General features: G+C 39.0%; 1 protein-coding gene across 1 annotated transcript in view; it reads right to left on the bottom strand.

Moving 5' to 3' along the window:
• The window catches only part of stx1a (syntaxin 1A (brain)), a 66,920-nt gene extending 45,062 nt beyond the window's left edge, over window positions 1-21,858 (bottom strand). Inside the window, exons 1-2 of the mRNA XM_037677524.1 lie at window positions 21,792-21,858; window positions 11,133-11,232 (exon numbers count right to left, since the gene is read on the bottom strand). Of these exons, the coding sequence (XP_037533452.1) occupies window positions 11,133-11,232; window positions 21,792-21,827 (136 nt within the window). The 5' untranslated portion in view covers window positions 21,828-21,858. The remainder of the gene's footprint in view (window positions 1-11,132; window positions 11,233-21,791) is intronic.
• Window positions 21,859-22,081: the final 223 nt, after the last annotated feature.

Below are 22,081 nucleotides of genomic sequence, written 5' to 3'. Positions count from 1 at the left end.
GTGTCTCCATCAAGGATTTTAGTTCTGCAGCGGCAGAGCTTAAATGGGGGGTTCCGCAGGGGTCCATCCTGGGTCCCCTCCTATTCTCTTTATACCTGCTGCCACTTGGTGCTATTTTCCGGAAACACAACATACCCTTTCACTTCTATGCCGATGACTGTCAAATTTACTTCCCCCTAAGGCACAATGGTACATTACATGCTCTATTCAACCTCTGCTCGACTGCCAGGCTGACATCAGGGACTAGATGGCTTTAAATTTCTTAAGTTTCAATGAAAAGAAGTCTGAAGTCATGTTGTTCCCTCCCAACGACACGATCACAAACCACTACATCGACCTTTCCGCTTTTACCCTGTCATAAAAACAAAGAGTCACTAATCTGGGAGTGATAATGGACCCTTCCCTGAAACTTAACAATCATGTAAACATGATTGTTAAATCATGCTTCTTCCAACTGAGGCGGCTGTCTAAACTGAAGCCCATATTGTCCAAAAATAACTTGGAGACAGTAATACATGCATTCATTACATCTAGGCTTGATTACTGCAATTCGCTCCTGTTTGGTGTCAGTCAGACCTCCATTGCACGACTACAACTGGTCCAGAATGCAGCAGCCCGATTTTTAACCAGTACAGGAAAAAGAGAGCACATTACTCCAGTTTTGGACTCACTGCACTGGTTACCGGTTCACCTTCGAATCCAGTTCAAAATACTCCTGTATGTCTACAAATAGCTGAACAGTTTCTCCCCCCCCAGCTCCCTGATTTGCTACAGCCGTATGTCCCTCCACGTTTCCTGAGGTCAGCGGACCAGTTGCTCTTCACAGTTCCAGGAACTCGTCTTAAGTGCAGAGGGGACAGGGCCTTCTCTGTCGCAGGACCAAAACTTTGGAATGAGTTACCTCCGTTTGTCAGACTGGCCCCCTCCCTCTCAGTTTTCAAATCCCGTTTAAAACCCACTACTATTCAGTAGCTTTCAACACCAGATGATCTGTGTTTTGAACCTGTATGCTTCACACTGGTTTGTAGTCATATTTATTATCTGCAACGTTTTTATGTCTATATTCTGATTTACCTCATTTTGTATTTTGCTTTGTGTGTTGCCTGTTGTTCTGTCTGTACAGCACTTTGGTTGGCCTTGTAGCTGTTTTAAGTGCTCTATAAATAAAATGGTATGGTATGGTATTTACATAAACTTTAAATCAAATACTGAGAATCACATTTTATCACAACTTTTTGACTTTAAATGTTTGCAGTTTGTACTGAGGAGGACTGTGTGCACACAAATGAGAATAAAAAGAAACTAAATTAAATTAAGAGTCTGAAACAACATGGGAAACAACAAATTTAAGTCAGGTCCTCCGGACGGTTTCTTTGTGTTGAAACGTTTTGTCTTTCATCCAAAATACTTCATCAGTCCGAGGAGCCACAACAAATTCAGTCCCATAACTAGCACACCCACATAGTGGGCCAGAAAGCATCTTAAACTGGTTGGCCCACTATGTGAGTGTGCTACTTATGTGATTGAGTTTGTTGTGGCTTCTCAGAGTAATGAAGCATTTTGAATGAAAGACGAAACGTTTCAACACAAAGAAACCGTCCAGAGGACCTGATTGAACTTTGTTGGTTTTTTTTGCCTGGATAATTGAGCATGAACTTTGATAACATGGGAAACTTAAAAAAAAACGTAAAACTTTCCAACTAGGTCGTTGAACCCAGTTTTATCAAACATTTATCACTGTCATTCACTCTCTGCAGGAACTAAACTGGGACATTTTTCTATTTTGGATGCTACTCATTCTTCTCCTCTCATTCCCATGCAATGTCATCTAAAACAGAATATCAGGCTTACTTTGAATTAAATTCGTAAGGCAAAACCTCCCACTGCCTCACACTGATAAACATTGTAGTCAAGATCCGAGCATGGACCCTCTGGCTCTGAGGTCAAGAGACAAAATGCGGATTAAATGATTTGTCTCAGTGTGAACGGGTTATCTCAGTGGCTTTGACCTCCGTTGTCTCCGCATGTACTTCACCTCAGAAAAGATTGTCCACATTAGATTAACCTCTCGCCCACAGAGATATAATTTTCCCACAGTATCGAGTCACGTCTTCCCATCAACTCAGACATGAAGAGGGAGATCTAAGAGGAACGGAAATGAAATGTGATGAGAGGAGAAAAAGACAAGCGGAGAGAGAACAAAGAGAAAACATACACAGAAAGCTGGGAGGACTGTTGGGCTTTTAAATTTTGGCTGAGGGTGGATGAGGGACACACACATGCATACATGCACACACACAAACACACACACACATACACACACACTTGGCCAAATACTAAAACTAGAAATAGTAACACTCACAGGCTGCAATTAAAACAGCCATCTCATTGCTGCAGCTGAGGACTTTAAGGAAAGAAGAACTGCTCTTTAGAAACTGCAGACTGAGATGTTGGAGGAATCAAACAACAAGTGGTTATATAAATATATATATATATATATAAAGTATTTAGTGTTAAACAGCAGGCATGGTCTGGTCTGCATTCAAATACAGACAAGTGATTTTGAGCTTTTACTGTGTGTGTTCTACTTCACACTGTTGTTTTGCTGTTTGTTTTTTCTGCACATTTAGCTGCTCACAGCAAAACATTCGGCTCATTCACCAGATGGGTGCTGTGACTTTTGGTTTTTGTTACTTTTACATATTTCAAAATATCTACCTTTATGTACAAATAATTTACTCAAATAAATACATTACGATCTTTGTAATTCTTTCATCATTGTTCTCTGGGATCTGCTTCACAAACTTGTTTCAGTTTTGTTTTCTTTAGTTACTTTTAATGTTTAAATAGCCTTATGGTACATTAGGCTTTTAGCTTGCCATTTGATACTTTTTACTAACATTTTCTTACTTTTGGCTTTTAGTTAGCCTTCTGTTACTTGTAGTTTTAAGCTTGCCTTTTGCTACTTTTAGCTTACACTTTGCTAATGCTTACTTTGTTACCCATTTGCTACTTAAGCTTTTAGCTAAAATTTTGTATCATTTAGGTAGCTTTTTTCTACTTTAAATTTTTTGCTTTTGTTTTGTTCTAGTTATCATTTTGCCACTCTTATCTTCTAGGTAGCTTTTTGATACTCAGTGGCGGGCACAGTTCTGCTAATCCACTAACAGCTAATAGTGGACCTAATTTTTTGTTTAGCGGATTAGCGTTTTCGCTAACTTTGGAAACCATTAGCAGAATTAGCTTCTGCTAAATTAGGTTTTGTCAACTTTAAGTATGCTAACAAAATTCTCAAGCTTGTTCCCATATCTGTTGTGGGTGTGTCTTGAAGAGTCCGTTGGGCACGATATTGCCTTACTACATGTACATGTGACAAGACATGGTTGGTGGAAGCAGCAGCGACAAACTGAAGGTACACTATTGGTTTACTACGTGTACATGTGACAAGATGTGATTGGTCCATGCTGCCTCAACAGGAAGGACACAAAGACAAGTGACGCAGACTGAGTGACAGTCATCTTAGCAGTTTAGCATTAGAGCACACTTTTTATTTTTTATTTTTTTACCTGTTTAGCAGTTTAGCATTAATGAATCAATGTTTTTAGTTAACAGAATATGGGTTAGCAAAGCTAAACTTTTGGTTAGCTGTGCTCACCTGTTAGGAGGATTTTTGATCAAAGGTTATGGATGTTTTTATTACTATGGCTGAGAATATTATCTCTGCCCATGAACCATATGTTTGGGTTAGTGGAGAGAGCTGGGTGAGCTGAGTGAGGCTGCACCATGCAGCTGGCTCCAAGGCTCCTGCACTCTGAACTCGGTTGAACTGATAAGGATATAAAAGCAAGCTAAGGAGGCAGCTCGAGACAGATTATCACGACTTGAGTGTACATCATGTATATTTACATTACCTGTCCTGAAAATCTGAGCTTGCAAGTAAAATCCTGGTTAAAAATCTTCTGACGTTGAGTGCAGTTCTTTTGAGTAAGATAAGCAAGAATATTTTTCTCCAACACCACCACTGTTGATACTTTAACGGTTTAACTAGCCTTATGCTACATTGGGCTTTTAATTTGCTCTTTGATACTTTTAACTAGCATTTTGCTTCTTTTAGCTTTTAGTTATACTTCTGGTACTTGTAGTTTGTAGCTGGCCTTTTGTTGCTTTTAGCTTCTAATTAACCTTTACATACTTTTAAGCTATGTTTTTGTACTTTTAGCTAGCCTTTTACTATTTTTAACTAAGCTTCATATATGCTACTTATGCTTTAAGCTAATCTTTTGCTACATTTAGTTAAAAATGAGCTATTTAAAAAGTCATTTTCCACTTGCTTTTAGTCTTTTGCTACATTTAGCTTTTAGCTAGCCTTTTGATACTTTTATTGAGCATTTTGATACTATTAGCTTTTAACTTGCATTTAGCTTTTTAGCAAAAATGTTGCTCCCTTTAGCTTTTAGCTAGTGTTCTGCTCTTTTTAGATTTGACATCTCGGTATCAGTTTCTTCAGCAGTCATTAAGCACTCATTGCAATTTCACAGAAAATGCAGTACAGTATTTTGAAGTTAACACCGACAGCACTGCTTATTCTAAAAGGTTTTAAAGTAACATACAAATTTGAAAATAGACAAAGTGGAACAAGTAGGTACATTTACAGTAATCTATGAGCAAAAAAATGTGTTTGGTTGGTGCTGAAATTCTCTCCTCTGTTCTGACAGCTTTATCTCAGTTGTAACACCACTTCACCCTAAGAAATAACATGTTTACTATTGTTTTTGCGAGGTCAAAAAGCTCTTCTCTTCAAGTTGTTTATTTATGCAGCTCTAAAACAAAGTCTTAAAGAAAGCTGCTCATCTCAGATGGTGCTAATGCACAAAGAAGGAAGGAGCATAAAAGCATTGGGGAGTGGTGGCGCAGAGGTTAGAGAGGTGGGCCTGTGATCCGAAGATCGCCGGTTCATGCCCCGGCCCCGACAACATCAAAATTGTGGGTGGGGTAGGTGAAACACCCACACTTGCCCCCACCCTCATTCGCCCCACTCTGGGCCCATGAGCAAGGCCCTTAACCCCCACCATGTGCTCCCTAAACAGGTCTCTCTTGAAAATGAGTTCTCGTGGCTCAATGAGACTACCTGGATAAATAAAGGCTAAATGAAAAAAAAAAAAAAAAAAAAATTTGGATCTTTTTTTAATCTCAGTGCACAATCATATCTCGTGTTTCCTGCCAGATGCCAAACACTTCATGGGCCTCAGCATATTTCTAATCAGTAGGCTGATGTTTCTTTACTGTGTTTTAAATACACTTAGCAAAATATTTCATAAACTGAAACTCCCAATTTAATCATTGGGTGGACATCTACAACTGATCAACTTTTGGAGTTACTACTCTAGGCTGCCACAGCTCACCCAACTTAGCCAACACAAACATTGATGGTGGTAGTAGTTGAGAGTCATCTGCAACACAAACACAACAGACTGTTTAAAACTGTGACATGCAAGGTGATGGAAGATGTGCATTCATTGAAAGAATAAATTATTATGTATGATATTTATAAGCATCAACTGCAGCAGCAGCTAGCTGTAGAGTTTACAGCACAAATAATATATGTGCAAGAATAACTTTGTGATGTGAAACTAAAAATGTAAAGATTTACCGGTATTTAGAGTTTGTATCAACCTTTATCTATATTTTGACATTGAAGTTGTTTTAGGATCAATCAGAGATACAACATAGGCTGAACAACTGGGAGACAAAGTTAGAGAGGCCAGACTGAGATGGTTTTGACATGTCCAGAGGACGGACAGTGGGTATATTGGTAGAAGGATGTTAGAAATGCAGCTGCCAGTAAAAAGACAAAGATGATAAATATGGATGGAGTTAGAGAGGACATGAAGGTAGTTGGAGTGAGGACAGAGGATGTAGAGGACAAAGTGAGATGGAGGATGACTCGCTGTAGGGACCCCTGACAAGGCAACAGCTGAAAGAAGAACATGAAGAAAGAAGAACAAAGAACAACTAGAACAAGAACAAGAAGAACAAGAATCGTTACACCATGGTCTTGGCCATGTGTATCAAAGGTTCATTGGTAACTCTAGTATTCCTACAACATGAGAATGTGAATGGTTGTTTCTCCCCCCTTCCCCCACAAACACCCCCTCTCGCACAGGGACTGCTGGAGACGGAAACCAACTCTAGCCATGACGCAGAAAAGAGAAGCAGGTAAAGGAGAATGTATGAATGGATCTGTTAGCACTCTGTATTGGGGATGAATATTTGCTTGAAACTAACCAAAATTTAGCTCATTGTCTGTAAAATGGCAGAGGCCTTTTAAGCCATCTTCTTGAGCAGCAAGTAGAAATGGACAGCTTAACTCTTGAAGAAAAAGATTAAATGATTTATGAAATATCAATCACTGACTTCTCTTTCCACAACAAACAGTAATGGAAATACCAAAGTTAATGCTCAATAATCCAGGTATAAAATCCAACAATGTTCAGTCAGTGATGGAAATAAATTTTCACCTGAGGCGACTGACCTGTAAAAACAAGTGCTCAGACAGCCAAACCTCCTCTTTGGGTGTAGTAAAATTACCATCTAATATTAGAAATAAGTTGTCTTATTTTCAAACCCTAGACTATTTTGTTGCTGATTAATCAAGTACCTGTTTGGGGCTCTTGAAAAAGCTGTGTTGGATTTCATTCTGCCTCCCCTGAGAGCAACCAAGTGTAAAATGCTGCTGCTGGAAAAAGCACTCACATCCAACCTTTGACCTCCCATTACACCATCTTAAAAGGGAAGCTTCATCTGTCAAAATGATGAGAGGCAGCACTGCACTAAGCAAGCAACCAGTGCAACAAACAGAGCAAATAACACAATCATTCAATCCACTTGTGCCATTTGTGTCTCCCCCTCACACACTAGAGGAATGTGTTCATGAGGAACCAGCTTCAGCTCCCATTTCCACCTGATAACTTCCTGATCTACTCTTACGCTGCAAAAACACAACATGTGGGGAGAAAATCAAGCACAAAGGATAAATTGTGATTCCCTCGTGAGGATTTGCTTTGCTTCATTAAAGGGGGTGGATAAAATGTGATATAGAATAATGTGTGCAGTAGTCCCTCGCTGCTTCACGTTTCATTTATCACGGTCTCGCTCTATTGTGGTTTTTCAAAATAAGATTGGACGTGACACGCAACTGGCTAATTGATGGATGAGCTGCACTATTGGCATGTAATTTATATTTAAAATAAATTATTTAAAACAATTCAGCACCTGCTGCACCTGTGTGCAGCCCACAGCTGCAGATAGCAAAGTGCAGCAGGAGACAGAGCTGAAATCATGACATGCTGTGCTCTTTTAAAGCATTTAGAATACTGCAAGAGTGCGGGAAGGGATTATAATGCCTTTGTGTTCATTCAACCTTTACACAAACACAACAACAAGAGCAGCAGCAACAAAACTGCTGCTGCTGCTACAAGTACAAGTACAACTACTACTACAACTACTACTACCACCACCACCACTACTACTATTACTAACACACTGCAGCTGAATGCAAGTGTGAACAAATATTGCTTGACATCATGAAATTAGAACAAGTATACTAAAGCTTTGCCACGGTACTTTTCATTGTACCTTTTAAATAATAGAACTACTTGCCATACATACATCTCTGGTCTTCTCCCCCACCCTGCATCTGTTCCTGATCAGTGGTACTGTGATGCTTTTATTTCCTCACAGCCAATGTGAATTAGTCAGTCAGGTCTTTAACTTTCTGCATGTTTTCTGAGCCAGACATGCTTTGTTTGATTTGCAACTTTTAGATTTCGTAGTATTAGTAGTAGTATTAGTAGTATTAGTAGTAGTAGTAGTATTAGTATTAGTAGAAGTAGTAGTAGTAGTAGTAGTAGTAGTAAGAGTAGTAGTAGTAGTAGTAGTAAGAGTAGTAGTAGTAGTAGAAGTAGTAGAAGTAGTAATAATAGTAGTATTTTTTCATTCATTCTTTTATTCATTCATTCATTCATTCATTCATTCATTCATTCATTATGTCCATGTAAACATACCTCTAGAGACTATTGACATATCTTTCCAGCTGTGTTTCTGAACTAAACACATTTTCCAGTGCTAAGTATTTGTGTAAAACTTTGATTCATAGAAGAAATATCACTGTACTAAACTCTGCTCAGATAAAGAGGAGCTATCCGTCGCTTCAATGCAACAAGCAGAAATAAACAACAGTGATCTTTCTTTAAAAAGCAACCCACAGACATTTTCCATCAAATGATGTCTGATGTGTTTTTTGTTTTCCTTTATCCAGCTGACACACGCAAACGAGGAGCTTTCACTGTAGCTACAAAGGGGATGACGTGAGCATTTAAAACTAGACACCTTGCCTTGTGCCGCTCTGCTTCACGCTGCATGTCAGTCACGGTCGGAGCGAGTTAAAAAGCTCATCTGTTGGCTGGTGCAGAAACTAAATCAATGGCCTGTCAGGTAGGCAGGAGGTGGAGGATCAGTGAGAGAAAGTGGGGCCGGTGGTGTTACTACTGTGAGTAAGAATCACTTTGTGAGCGCAGGGGTCCAGATCAATGTCCTGACATAAACGAGAGAGGAAGAGGTGACGAGGAGCACAAACAGTTGGGAGGGAAGATGGGTTGAAGTGTCTGGCAACGGTCGAACAAAAACCAAGTGGTAAACAGCTGAAAATTAGCAAAGTAGAGACAGAAAATGAGAAATATGGCAGAAAGAAGAAAAATGTAGAAATGAACAAAAATAAGCGCAAATATTTAAATTTCCTGAAAAGTACGGAGATGACTTGACGGGTAGACAGGATGGCTCAAAGTTTTCAAGGATTCTCTGACATTTTTCATTTGGCAGGGTTTCTGCTTCACAGACAAACTCTTTATTTCTTCAGTTTACATTAAACAACTGAGTCCTTTTGTTTTATTTGCCAGATTCTTTCATGAGGCTTTTTGTTCACCTTAAGACAACAACTACTGGCTTTAAAACATTTAACCCTTTCACGAAAAAGTTCATGTTCTTCTTGAAACACCATTTATCTACCGGTACATCAGGGTGATTTATAAAAGGACTGGGGCAGCATGGGGGTCAACCTGTTGCTGTTATGCTTCTGAGCCACCAAGGGAGGTGGTAAAAGAGCCGTAAATGTTGTTGCATTACAGGGTAAGTCAGCATCTGGTCTTAAGGGGTGTGATGTACAGATGGTCTTTGAGACCAGCCAGCTGTGGGGTTTAGAACAGATGTTGGACACATTTTATGCGTAGCGCTCCTGGTCTCCTAAGGTCCCACAACACTGTATCAAGTAATAATTTAAAAATCAACAGTGGCAGCTAAAAGAAGTACTTGTCTTTGCGACCGTATTGCAAAATGATTCTGTGAAATGAGCTATTGATGACCACCCAAAATCACAACATGTTCTTTAATAGTTAGGTTCATAGATCAACACAGTGCAGCTTAATAATCAATGTTCAACAACCTAACAATTACCATTTCTTATATTTCTTTTTCAACAAAGGTACAAACTAAAAACTTTAACAATAAAATACAAGGCTGAAAAGACTGCAAAACATAAACTGAGCAAAAACCTAAACGGGATTTAAAGAACCAAAAGGTGGATCTGACAATGAACTAAAGAGACCAAAGGGTATCCATACTGGAAGGAGTGATTACTGAGTGAGAACAGCTGGGATGACAACAACAGAGCAGGTGTAAGTGAAGAGCTGAAAAGAAGAATGAACGAGGAAAACAATGGCAAATGACAAAGGGATAAAACTAAATAAAAAAGAAATGAAAAAAAAAAGATGCAACAAGAAAGGCAAGACTATAACTATACACACAAAAACAAATAACAAAACTTCCAAAAACAAACACAAAACAGACCAAAATCATGACGGGAAATGATTGATGGATGGAATGCAACCGAAAGAAAATTCTTTGGGCTCTCTCCACACGGGAACAGAGTTCTGTAAATAAGCAAAAGCTATATAGCTTCAGTCTTGTGTCCACATGAAAATGACATTTTAGTTGCTCCAAACTGTATTTTTTTTTTATTCAACCTTTGTTATTGCATAAATGACCAAAACGCAACTTTCTGAAAACTTTCATGCCATAACCCAACTCTAATCTAACCTGTGGCCTGAGGGCTTACTCGTCTTCTCCTTGTATTCACACCCAGCATGAAAGCTTTATGCCCACGCTCCACAACTTGTTTCCTGTTTTTGGTGTACTTTTGTGGCCGAATTACAGCAACACCTGGTATAGTTACTAGAAAAAGTTTTGGGTCAGTTTTTTGTTTGTTTCTGTGAGGATGAAGACACGTCTAGAAACAATGCAGTGTTTGAGAATATTGTTAGAAACAGCAAATAAAAAGATCACCTTTAGATAAACAACAATTTTGTGTGGACAATGCATTAATTGATGTGTCGCGGTGCGCAGAAATGAACGCCTGTCAAAGTATAGAAGGTTTTGATGCCTGAAAGGTGTTACAACTTTCATTTGTCGGTCCAATTTGGGGGGATTCCAGAAAGAACAAGTTGAGAACCACCAGCTTGGCACATGTACATTTGATTATTCTATTAACTAGACAGATAAATACATTATGATTTAATTGCTAAAGTCTTAAGTAGCTACAGCCAGCTAAAACTGAATTCCCAGTTCAGATGCAAACCAATACTTAAAGGGGAACGGTCTCTACTTTCCATACTAATGGCTAAAATGGTCAGGGTTTCACACAAGATCCACAACAGCCTAAAAAGACTGGAGTCCATGTTTAGTGACTTCGATAAGTAAGAATAAAAGATGATAAATGTTAGCTTGGATTGACAGCAGCTCAAGCTGCAGAGTAGCAGTCAATAAACGTAAAAAACAACAACTTAGAAGTACATAAAAAGCTTTCACCGCTACCATTCAGTGAGAAATCTTTATATCGGGTATCATTAATGACACGTCTTACTAAATGACGGCGCTTCACCTGGAACCTCTGAGGCACTCGAGTCTCATCGGAGTGAAAGCACATTATTTATTAGAGCCACGAGGGTCTCACCATCTTGACCCTTTCACCCTGAAAGAGAATGAATTAAAGACGAGAAAAGACACCAGACAAACGGCCTTACTCTCATCTGGGTTCGGCGAGGCGAGGATGGCGCTGTGCTTCCTCTTCACCTCTTCAACTTTCTCTGCCAGAGACTCGATAAAACCTCGGATCTCTTCTACCTGTCGGCAGAGAGAGAGAGCAAGAAATGCTTTAGATGTGCTTAGCGGCGAGGCAGGAAGCAGCAGAGATTACTTTGACAGATGTTGACAGAGACTGAGCCGAGGAGGTAATTATCACATTAGAGCAAATCGCAGAAAGAAGCTGGTTTATGTGAACATGCAGACCGAAGAATGGGTTTTGGGTTTTATGAAACTTCAAACAATATTCCTCTACGACGTCGCGAAACTGGCGCAATCTCGTGTATTTATGCAAGCGTGTGATGTCTGGACTCAATTTGAACACAATCTAGTTAACCAACCAAATCCTGCCAATATTCATATCACCTACTTCACCGACAGTAAAAAGTAAATAAATACTTGAAGATTTATTTTCATTCCCAAGAAAACCTAGTCATTTTTTTCACATCTTTTTCAAACTGTCAGTGTAGGTAAAATATTCAGAGAAGGTCCTGAGAGGACCCAGGAACTATAAAGAAGGTGATATTATTCATTACTGCCTGCTGTTTTGAAAGACAGGTGATCATGCACTTGCTTGTGTGTGTGTCTATGTTGGATACATAATTATCCTGTTATAATCTACTAATCTACTAATCGATATATCGATTTAAATTGATGTATTGTTACACCCCTAATTGCAAGATTGTGGTAAGGGTTTAAAACGCATTAATATATATCTATATAATAAAATAAACTACTACTTACTACTTGTACTACTATTCCTACTTCACGGTTTTTCACTTATTGCAGGTCTTCAGGGTATGGATCCCCGGCGATAAACGAGAGACTACTGCAATCTTGTTGCGAGCGATCATTGTTGCAACTTTGACTTGTATTTGTCAGTTTGTGTGTATTATTTGCTGTGCGTAAGAGGAGAAGGCCCAGTTCTGACGGGCGCACTTCACCTCCATCAGAGAGCACCAACAGAAGTGATTATTTCCTGAATCCTCGCATGCTGGCAGTGCGTCCCACTTGGGTTTTTGATCCTGACCTCTGCATAATCTGCCATAAAGAAGCAGGTCTGACATTCTAACCAATCACTTCCCTCCCCGCTGCCTCGTCCTCCAGCTGTGCTACTCCTGCTTACAGCTGGAGGAGCAGCAGTTCACATCTGTCGACGGCTTCATAAATCTGAACTTTCATCTTGGGCTGTCATCCTTTTTATCACGTTCTCCTCCTTCACACCTGCTCTGCCCCACAACCCATGTGAATTTCATTTCCACACGTATACATCAGGTGTTCTGTTAGACCTCCACCTCCCTCTGCATTTGTTACAGCTCTGCTCTTTGAAGTTCCGTCATTGGGCTCAGGTCATTACTCTTGAATTATTTCCATAATTAGCTGCTCATTTAATCAGTTTTTCTTTTAATAACAGCCTAACTGGCGTTGAAATACCACATGAGAGAGACCACAAACCAGAGGAATCAAGTGTGCAGATTGTAAGAGTTAGGGAGTTAGGGGGAACTCAAAACGTTAGAAAAATAATAAATCAGGGAACAAATAATGGTAGAAAGAAATCAGAGGTTGAAACCACTTGAAGCTGTTTAGAAGCCATGAGTTAGTGAGTCACGGCACGCCTCCGAGCTCTCATAAGACATCAGACAAATTTTATTTACGGAGGAGAAAAACAATTTCAGAGGCTCCTGAGAAGCTCATTATCATGCAAAGGCAAACAATCTCACACACAGACAGGGCAACAGACAGCAAGCATCAGCACACTTTTTGTTGTCCCTCGTCGTAGAGCAAAGAGGGGGAATTGGAAATATCCTCCGTTCGTCCAACCGTCCGTCCGTGTGTGCATGTTGTGAGCTGGATAACTTGAAAAATGAGAAACAAAATTCCATTTTGGTGTGCGGCTACTTTGCCATAAGGCGTAAGAAAGGTTCCTTTGGTTTGCCACATCAGGATGTCTTGTAGGATAATCTTCCATCCATCCATTATCTTTACCCGTTTCTTCCTTTCCTGGTCGTGGGGTTCACTGGTGCCCATATCCAGCAGACACTGTGCGAGAGGCGGGTACACCCTGGACAGGTCTCCAGTCCATCACAGGGCCACATAGAGACAAACGAGACAAACAACCATTCACTGTCACCTAGGGACAATTTAGAGTTACCATTCAGCCTAACATGCATGTTTTTGGTCTGTGGGAGGAAACTGGAGATAACCCACACATGCATGGAGAGAACATGCTAACGCCACAGAAAGGTCCCCGGCCAGGATTTGATACAGCAACTTTCTCGCTGAGAGGCAGCAGCTCTACCAACTGTTCCACCGTGTTGCCTACGATAATCTTTAATTTATTAAATTTGTATAAAATAAATAAATCACAAGACTAGAATTTTTCTAAATTCTCACCCTTCTGGGATTATAAACAATAAGAAGCAACCCATAAGTAAGATATTTAAATGTCGTAGTCAGTCAAAAGTCAAAATCTGGCTCTCTTTTGTGATCCCATTTTAATTTTAGAGTTTTAATGGCCAAACGTTTGTTATTTACTTTGTCTTTGTCAATGAGCAGGATCTTACGACTTGGACTTCAGACCAAAGTGAGATTTTAAAAGACGATTTAAGCTACTCTGTAGTAAAAGTCTGATTTTCATCTGTTAAAATGTAAGAAAATATTTTTAAAAAAGAAAGCTCGAGGCAACAGATCCACTTTCTTGCTTCTGCTCATTTCATTCTTGCATCAGGTGAAAGGAGCCTGACATGACAGAATTTTTTTTTTTCATTTAGCCTTTATTTATCCAGGTTAGAATCGCTGACAGATGAAATGATGCCTACATCCTTTTTAGGATAGAAACAAAAACTGAAAATAAGCACTTTCTAACTCTTTATTAAACTTGTTTTAGCACTTGACACATTCATTCAACCTTTATTTCTACAGGTTAGTCTCACTGAGTCACGAGGACTCATTTTCAAGAAGGACCTGTTTTAAACAAAACCACAGATAAGGTACACACGACAATAAACAGCTGTAAAATGCATATAATATGAAAAATTAATTAAAGTAATGATATAGAATAAAAACAAGCTACTTTATAAAATTAGGTTAAAATACTAAAACCAGGAACATGTCTGCATTGATTTTTGCATTGAACTTAACTTTTGTTTAAGGTCAAAGAAGACGACTTCAGATCTTTTTGTAAGGTGTTCCAGGTTACAGGAGCGGAGTATACCCCTATATATATTTTTTACCAAGTTCAGTCCGCACTGAGGGGACGCTGCAGGTAATGGTATCTTGAGAGCGCACAATGTAGCTGCACTGATGATGTGACATGTAGGGGAGAATTATGAAGGCAACAGACCAAGAAGATATTTAAAGATGAAAATAATAAACCAGTGTGAGAGTCTGCGTGAGGTTAATGATTACCAGTTAACCAGTGAATACAGGGTGCAGTGATGGGTACGATAGTTACGACCAATTATGAATCTTGTTGCGCCATGATAGACAGCACCCAACATCTGCAAGGTGGTTTCAGGAGCATGCATGTAAATAATATCACACTGGTCACCATAAATTTGGAAATATCCCATATTATCCTCTGGAAATATCAAAATAAATTTGGAAAAAAACAAGCTACATGATACTGTATTTAGTAATAGAAAGAAACTTATCGAAGTCCCATTTAAAATTGACAGTATTGAAATTTATAGAGATAATTAAATAAAATTTTGGGGTGTTATTGATGAGAAGCTGAAATGGAAATCTCATGTAAATTATTTAAGAATAAAAATAGCAAAATCAATTGCATTACAGTATAAAGTTTAAAAAATTAATGACAAAGCTTTGCATATATTGTATAATGTAATGATTGTTCCATATTTAATCTATTGTATTGAAGTTTGGGGGAAAGCACACAAAACAATTACAAATCCTATCTTTATTTTACAAAAAAGAGCTATAAGAATTAATAGTAGTAAGTGCTATGGTCCCCCATGAAATAATATTATTTCATCAGTTGAAATAATTAAAATTTTATTATTTGGTTGAATATAGTATTTTACAAGTCATGTATAAAGGTCATAAAAATATAACCCCCAAATATTCAATTAAAATTTGTTTTAAATTAATTGGCTTTTATGTATGTGAATGTTCCTGTAAAGTGCCCTGAGACAACTTTGTTGTGATTTGGCGCTATATAAATAAACTGAATTGAATTGAATTAAAAAAGAGAGTCGTTATAACCTTAAGGGAATGGAAATGTTTGTAAAATCTCCATTTAGAACTAGTCTGGAGGAGCTGCGTTGTAATTCAGGGAACAGGATTGTGGAATTGTCTTGATGTCACCATAAAAATTTATAAAACAATTTATGTTTAAAAAGATGATTAAGTTAAAGATGTTGGGAAAGTATGGTGCCAGGTGAAGAATGCCTGATGTATTTTGTTTTCAATTTGGAGATTGTTCAAGTGTAGGTTGTTGTTTGTTTGTAGTTTTTTTTTTTTTAAACAAGGGGCAGCTATTATAATAATTTTTTTCTTCTTTCTGCACCCTTTTCATTCAATGTTTTTTCTTTTTGATGAATTTGTTTTATTGTGTTTCTTGTAAATAAATGAATAATTAAAAAAATGGTCAAAGACCAGAAGGATAGCAGTTATAAGGTGTTTCCTAGCATTCAGTGTGAAACTAGACCTATTTCAGAAAAAGAAACTAAACTTTAATTTCAGTTTCTTTATAAAGTTTTCAACATGCGGCTTACAAGAGAGACATGCATCGCCCAAGATTCCCACGTATTTGTAAGAATCGACAAACTCAATAGGAACACCATTCGTAGATAAGACAGAAGGAAGGACTGCTGGCACCAACTTCCTGATTGAAAACAACATCCCTTTGGTTTTATCAGCATTTAGCACCAGTTTGAAATGGAGCAAGTCTGACTGGATGATGTCAAATGCAGAATGTAAAAGCTGGAAAACCTTAGGAACTGATTTAGCTCGACAAAAAACAACTGTATTGTCAGCACAGAAATGTAAGGATGCATCAGGAATGTTCTGACCTACATTACCCATGTAGATTGTAAAGAAAGTGGGTCCTAAGACTGAGCCTTGTGGTACACAATTGTTGACAGTTAAATAACTGGAAGAAACACCATTGTGTTGAACACATTGCCTCTGATCTGAGAGATAATTAGAAAACCAACTGAGTCATTAAGTGGTCATTGTGCTGAGAAATCAAGGTCTGAGAACTTACGACATAAGAAGTCATGGACCACAGTATCAAAAGTTTTAGACAGGTCTAAATAAAGTGCAGCACAGTAATCCTTAGCATCCAGTGCTTCAACAACATCATTAAAAACGTTCAACGAAGCAGTCACTGTGCTGTGTTGTTTCTTGAAGCCAGACTGATGAGGTGGTAAGATGTTAGAATCAAAATACTTCTTGACTTGAGTATTTATCAATTTTTCCAAAACTAGCTAAAATACAAAGTCTGGAGATTGGTTGATAATTAATAAACACCATAGACATTTATGCTGGACAAGCTCGTGCTGTTTTATTCACAAGTTGAATGAAAAGATAAATTAACAGCCTGACAAGAGTGGAATCTGTTTTGGTCAAACCTTGCAAAAGATGTTTTGTGTAATCTCTTTTGAAATGTCACATCTCACGGGATATTTTAGCATTCACAGAATAAAATATGGATGACTCTCCACTATTACCACATCATAATTTAGCTCAGTAACGGAGTTACAGTCATTTTTGTCTTGGCTAATTTGGTTTAGCTGTGGCAGCCATTTTGAATTGGGTTGACTCCAAATGAACTTGAAGCAGTTTGCTGGCTCCTTAGATAAATATTGTTATTAACTGATTTTTATGCAAGTGAATCTTTCTGTTCAGTGCCCTGAGACAACTTGCTATATACCGATAAATAAAATTTATTGAATTGAAATGCTAAAGAGTTGTAAATTAACATCCAATGAATGCTTGCTGGTGGTTTCACTAAACTTAGTCCAGTAGTTCATGAGATATTTTGCTAACAGACAAACGTGGTTGACAGCAGCACTTAATGACAAAGATTTAAGCAATAATATTGTGAATTGCGTAGTGCTCAGAATGTGTGTTGGGAATGACTCTCAGCTACTACTGAACTGAATTTCAGCTCAGTATCTGTTAAATTAATAGAGCTTTAGTTATTTTTGTGTTTGATACGATGACCTGTCTGCACCAGCCATCTTGAATAGGGTTTAGTTCAAACAGTTTTCAGTTGTAGAGGTTTGTCCAATGGCAACTTTCAGAGAGTTTCATTAAAATCCTTTTGCTGGTTCATGGGATATTTTGCTAACAGTCAGAAAGACAAACACAAACAAAGAAAATTAAATGATTGCCCACCTTTAATGGTGGCAGGATATAAAAGAATGCTCGCCCATGCCCTGTTTATATTTGATCAGTTTTGGATTTAAAAAAATAATCTGATGAAAAAAGGACATGTCTCATGGTGGACCAGAGAATAATTGAGTCTCCAGGCTTTACTTGTTGAAAAAAAAAAAAAATCACATTGATTTTTTTCTTCACAGAACCTTTCAACAATTATAGAACGCTGCATTCTTTTCCAGAAGCAATAAAAGGCAATTACATCCACACGTGCACACATATTTCAAGCTGTGCTGAAGCAGACACAGCTTCCTTCATGTTTTACACAAATGCCACGAACATTATGAACCCAGCCCCGGCCCTCCGAGGGTCAGAGCGTCAGGAGGAGAGGACAGAAGGCTGCAGAGGTCTGGACTCAAACCTCCTTGAACCCAGACAGACCATCAAAGTGAGACTCACTCGGCTCACATCATCCGCTCTTCATTGCTGCTACGCATCTTAACCGTTTACGGTACACCTTGTTCTCTTGTTGAAGTGGGGTTTACTCAACTTTTACCTCAACCTTAAATTGATTTTTCTGCCTTTTTTAATTCCTGAATCTTCTTTAAAATTTCTCAAAAAAAAAAAAAGGCTGAACTTCTATACCGTATTTTTCACTGTATAAGTCGCACCTTTTTGCATAAATTAGCATGTCCGGCGATTATAGAGCGAAGCGACTTGTTTATGGTTTTTCCCCATATTTATAACCCAATTTTTGGCTGAGATCTGACGATTTCATTCATTCTGACATGAAAAATAATGAACACTACCATTTTCAGCAGCTAGAGGGCGCTCGAGTATTATGGCAAGCCAAGTGTCTCATTAGTAGGTAAAAGTGGCTATTAATGAGACACTTGGCTTGCCATAAGGAGCTACCTTCGTCTCGCTCCCGAACTCCTGGAGCAAATGTCAAATCAGCTGCATTTTGTTGCGCTGCCCAGGAGAAAAGCAGCTGATTTGATCATTAAAGTGTATTTATTAAGGAAAAGTTCAACTGAGACACATCTTTGCTATAATGTCGAGCAAACAAATGGTTGTTTTTAAGTGGTTATCTTGTTAAATTTCGATGAAATGCACAGCGAGTCCTCCCCCTCCGTGCTCCCGCAGCCGCAAATCTATTTTTGAAATGCAGCTGATTTGACCGGTAAAATGCGTTTATTAAGGAAAAGCTGAACTGAGACACATTTGCTATAATTTTGAGTAAACAAGCAATTGTTTTTAAGTGTTAATCATGTTAAATTCTTGTTAAAGTCCTCCCGTGCACGCTCCCGCGGCAGTCATTTGGCAGCCAATCGATTTTTGGAACAACATCGGCCCATGTTTCCGGGTGGTCAGCAGTGATGCATAACAAACGTGACGCGTCAACGGTGACACATAATAAATGTGACTCAATCGCCGAAGCAACTTATTTTACTTTCTTTTCTCCACTTTATTAGGCATACTGTATTTGGACTGATGTGACTTATATGGCGGTGCGACGTGTACAGCGGAAAGTACGTTAATATGATAGCAGACAGTTTGAGGGCGGGAGATATCAAATGAACAAAAAAAAATACAGAGATTTACATTTTCATGCGTTAAAATTAATTATTTTAAACTTTTGTTTTGAATTTTTGATTTAAAAAGGTGGCACTGGGTTAACTGTGAGGCATTTGTCTCTACACTGTACCAAACGTGAAACTTGTTTCGCGACTGAAATTCATCCAACTGGATGAAAATGTACTACTGCAACCTCTTTTTGTTTTCTCAGAGGACATCAAAATTGGAGAATGAAAAACATAAGGCACCTCTCCAACATGCAGGCATGGGGGCGGATGAACCATGCTGTGGGAGTTGTGTACAGTGAGTGGCGCGTGCAACATTTCATACCCTGATCACAAATAAGCATCTGTAAATTAAATAAAACGAAACAGTTTTCAGTCCTACACCCTGGCTTTAGGCATTTGTAAACAATTTTTATCATTAAAACACAAATGATGGAAATTTTAATTTTATTTTCAAAATGCCTAAAGTCAGGGTGTAGGACTGAAAACTGTTTCGTTTTATTTCATTTACAGATGCTTATTTTGTGATCAGGGTGTGAAGGCAACAGGAAGGAGGAAAAGACATTCCCCTCTTGCTCCTCCTGAAGAGCCCCAAGTGGCTCCAAGACTAGAGAGGCTACAAGGTCTTTTCCTTGGGCGGGGGTCAACTTGATGTTGATCCGTAGTCTATTGGGTGATTCCACCCACTTCCAGCTTGGTCCTTATATACTGTAAGCTACTCAGACAAGGTTGAGTCAAGTCAATGTTAGCAGACTGCAGGTCCACAGAGGTTATTGAAGGAAAGTCTGTGATTGGGACATTGCCGGTTTGAATCCCTTCACTGTTCCATCAAGTGTGGGTTGGAAAGGTGAAGCACCCACACCTGCCTCCACCCTCATTTGTCCCACTCTGGGCTCTTGAGCAAGGCCCTTAACCCCCAACATCTGTTCTCCTAGGCGTTAAAACAACTGCTAAATCTTTGTGTGAGTTTGCTTGCTGTGACGACTCCTGAAGAAGGGAGCAGCCAAAAGAAGAAGACTGCAGACCATTGAATGGCCAGAGAGAAACACTAGTCATGTGCGTCTCTTTCATAAGAATCAAACCCATCGATTTTAAAGCCTCGCAATCAGAGCGTTTGTTTCTATTGTGCTTTAAAAACAATAATAATAAAAACAACACCAGGGTACGGTGAGGTGCAGACTCAACTCTTTCACCACAACAGACCAGAACAACGACCTTCATTTAAACACAACACTGTTTAAGATGGTTGAGTTTTCTTTTAAAATAACTTTTTGAGTATCTACCGGTAAATATAAACTCTCAAGCTCCCAACATGCAAGATATATATTTTTAAATAAGTTGTCTCATTTTAAGTATATGCACAGAAGCACATGGAGCTCGGCTGAAATGCTCTTCTCTTCCATTGTGTTCGTCTGATGTTGCTTTGAAAACCCATATCAAAGTGCTGTTCTCCAGCCCTCCTCCATCACAAATGATGTTAAAAGGCATTCAACCTCAGATGATTCATCTCCCTTTAGAACAGCATTTCCATCCATAACTGAAGAACATCAAAAGGTAAAGAAACTATGTACGCTAAATGACATGCACATTTGTGTATATGGACGCATAAAATATAAGAAGATAAATGATTGAGACTGAACGCTTCAGTAAAAGTCTAACCAAATCTGAATAATAGCACTTTTTACTTTTAGCTCACCGAGGGAGATAGAGTCCATTAAAAAGGCATTAAAGATGTGATAAAGTACAGTCAGCATGATTCTGTATGACCAGTGACTCACAGTGGGCCTCCATCTCTCCAGAGATCCCAACTGCATACTATAAAATAGACCTCCCTCTCTGAGAGAACGCAAAGATGATCAGTTTGTGCTTCTGGCAAAAAAGATCTCCTAAACGTACATATACTGAAGCAACTGTGTACAAGAATAACTGTACAGGAAAAAGTAAAACAAAAGATCACTAGTGAGACTAACACAATCAATGACGGCCTTTTCAAAAGAAATAAAATGCATATTGATGCATACCACATTTGACAGCATCATCTCCATCTTAGTCAGGTAGCGGAGGCAAGAGGTCCAAGAGAGAAACCCAGACATGCCTCTCCCCAGCACCACCTTACAGCTCCTCCTGCAGCACCCAAAGGTGCTCCCAGGCCAGGAAGATATACTGTGTAATCCCTCCAGTGAGTTATGGGGTCTTTTCCCAGTGGGACATTCCTGAAAAGCCTCCAAAGGGTGGAGGCATCCTAATTAGATGCCGAACCACCTCAATGGACTCCTTTCTATGCAGAGGAGCAGCAGCTCTACTCCTCACCCTGTCTCTAAGGCTGAGGGTGAGGTGGGGGTTGGAACACTGACAGACTAGTGAATCGAGAGCTTTGCCTTTCGACTCAACTCTCTCTTCACCACCACCGATTGAAGCGACGGCCTCATTACTGAGAACAAGGTCCCGATTCATCAATCATCTCCATCCTACCATCAGTGGTGAACAAGACTCGTCTTAACTCCTCCATCAGAGGTGGCAGCATCATCAGCCAACAGAAAACAACACGAGATTGGTTGCAGTGTTCTGATGACCAAATGATCTGAGCTTTAATTCATGGTGGCAGCTTCTCTCCACCCAGTTAAACAAGGAGAGATGACCAGAGGAGACATTGGGACTGTGTGTGAAACAAACCTGTTCGAAGAATTCGTCCATGAAGCCTTTATCCATCCCCACTGCGATTTCATCCTCCTCCTCTGTCGTCTCCTTCCCCTGCAGAAAACATACAGGTTCTTATGGCTCAGAGACAAATGGAGGATAAAACAATTTAGACTATTTTTCAATCATAATTTCTATTAATGATAACGCTGGCAATGATTAGCTTGTGTAAGATTGCTGTTACATAAGCATCTTTCCCACCGTCTTCACCTTTCATCTGATTAGAACCAAGACGAACCTAACGACACGTAATTCGAACAAGAGTT

The sequence above is a fragment of the Nematolebias whitei genome, chromosome 6 (assembly GCF_014905685.2).
Source record: "Nematolebias whitei isolate Nwh7 chromosome 6, NemWhi1, whole genome shotgun sequence".
NCBI lineage: Eukaryota > Metazoa > Chordata > Actinopteri > Cyprinodontiformes > Rivulidae > Nematolebias > Nematolebias whitei.
Note: the sequence above shows the minus strand (reverse complement) of the source record. Positions and strands in the feature narration are given on the sequence as shown.